The sequence below is a fragment of the Buceros rhinoceros genome, unplaced genomic scaffold (genome assembly GCF_000710305.1).
Source record: "Buceros rhinoceros silvestris isolate BGI_N320 unplaced genomic scaffold, ASM71030v1 scaffold31724, whole genome shotgun sequence".
Lineage (NCBI taxonomy): Eukaryota > Metazoa > Chordata > Aves > Bucerotiformes > Bucerotidae > Buceros > Buceros rhinoceros.
The window spans coordinates 1-1,479 of record NW_010409347.1 but is presented as its reverse complement, the minus strand read 5'-3'; the positions used below and the strand labels follow the sequence as shown (position 1 = coordinate 1,479).

At 53.5% G+C, this 1,479-nt stretch overlaps 1 protein-coding gene across 1 annotated transcript in view; it reads right to left on the bottom strand.

The window, feature by feature from the left end:
* The window catches only part of EWSR1 (EWS RNA-binding protein 1), a gene marked incomplete at both ends in the record, with an annotated part of 8,320 nt that extends 7,935 nt beyond the window's left edge, over positions 1 to 385 (bottom strand). Inside the window, one exon of the mRNA XM_010135214.1 lies at positions 228 to 385. Within this exon, the coding sequence (XP_010133516.1) occupies positions 228 to 385 (158 nt within the window). The remainder of the gene's footprint in view (positions 1 to 227) is intronic.
* Positions 386 to 1,479: the final 1,094 nt, after the last annotated feature.

The following is a 1,479-nucleotide window of genomic DNA, read 5'->3' as shown; positions in this document are numbered from 1 at the left end:
GGGATACGCTGATCTCCGTTCGAAACCTGATGCTGATCAACCTGAGGTGCCCGGCTGACAACTTCCTGCAGCCTTTGGTTATCCCGGGGCTGTTAAGGACCGTTTTAACGCCTTTATTTCAACTGGAGATGATGGAGCACCAGGAATAACTGTGACAACACTGTTCTCCTACCCCAGAACCTCCTGTTTCTTGCGGCTGCAAATAAAGCTTTGCTCTCCTCCTCTACGTGAGCTTAACGGCTTTTCGCCCTCCACCGGTGCCGGGTGGATGTTGATGGATGAGGAAGGGAAGCGCCGTCGCTCTGGCAGCGGTTTTTGACAGGTGCTAATCCCTTCCACCTCGCGCCAGAGTGCAGGGATCAGCAGCAGCACACGAGGAAGACACCTGGTACACAGCACACAAGCTGATCATGCCAAACTGCTCTCCAAAGGCTTCTGCGCTCCCAAGAGGCACCGCTGGAGCTGCTCAACTGCTCTGGCACCGCTCCTGCTCCCCTCCCAGGTTTAACACTGAAAAATCCAGCCTGTGAGATTGAGGGGCGCTGCTCTCCTCACGTCGTGGCTCCAAGCTCTGCTAAACCCTGAGCGTTGAACACCAGGAATGCTCGTTGCCCCTCATCCACCTTCCCTCGCCCACCGCCTCCTCCGTCCCCACCGCACACCCCGCTCCAGCCCTGCCTCCTCTTTCCTGAGCCTGTTCACCAAAACCTCCCTACCCCTCACTTAACTTTCCTTTTCTGCACCCCACAGGCTGTTAAAAACCAGCCAGGCTGCTGAGCAAGGACCTTCTCAACCATCAACCATCTGTCTGGGAGACCCCCAGCGACCTACTGCCCTCCCAAAAAGCTGCTGGGGCCTTCAGCTGCGCTCACAATCTTCCAGGAAACCCCCCTCGCACACCCCCTCTTACAGCCTCCCCCCGGATACGACCCTTCCCCCTTTTCAGGATTTAAATCTAGGTGTTGAATCAGCAGTTTGTATCCAGGGATTAAAAAAAAAAAATATATATATGATGATTCATTTAGTTCAAACCATGTCCGAGCCTTTATTTCCAGGGGGAAATTAATCTTCATCCTTCTATTTCACGAGGCTCCGGAGCACAATAGCGAGGCCGAAAATAGCAGCTCCCATGGAAGGACGTTTCCACATATTAAGTGCAAATGCAGCTGTATTTTTAAGCCCATCTTGACAATTCTCCTGGCACACGTTTCGTCCGTAACATCTTTCCTTTCAAACCTCTCCGGGGTGATAACAGCTATCCCACCTTCGGCTGTCGTGCTTTAACCGGGAGGTTGCCGCGGTCGGTAAGTCTCAGATTTGACCTATTCGCACCCAGGCGGAGCCCTCGTGTAAAAGCACGTTTCTTTCTATGATGCTTCACTGGTTTTATTATCAAAAATTTTACATTTCCAGCGGAAACCGTCCTCAGCAGCCCCCAGAAAGGCCGGGGGCGCGGAGGAAGCCTCCGGCGAGGGCAGG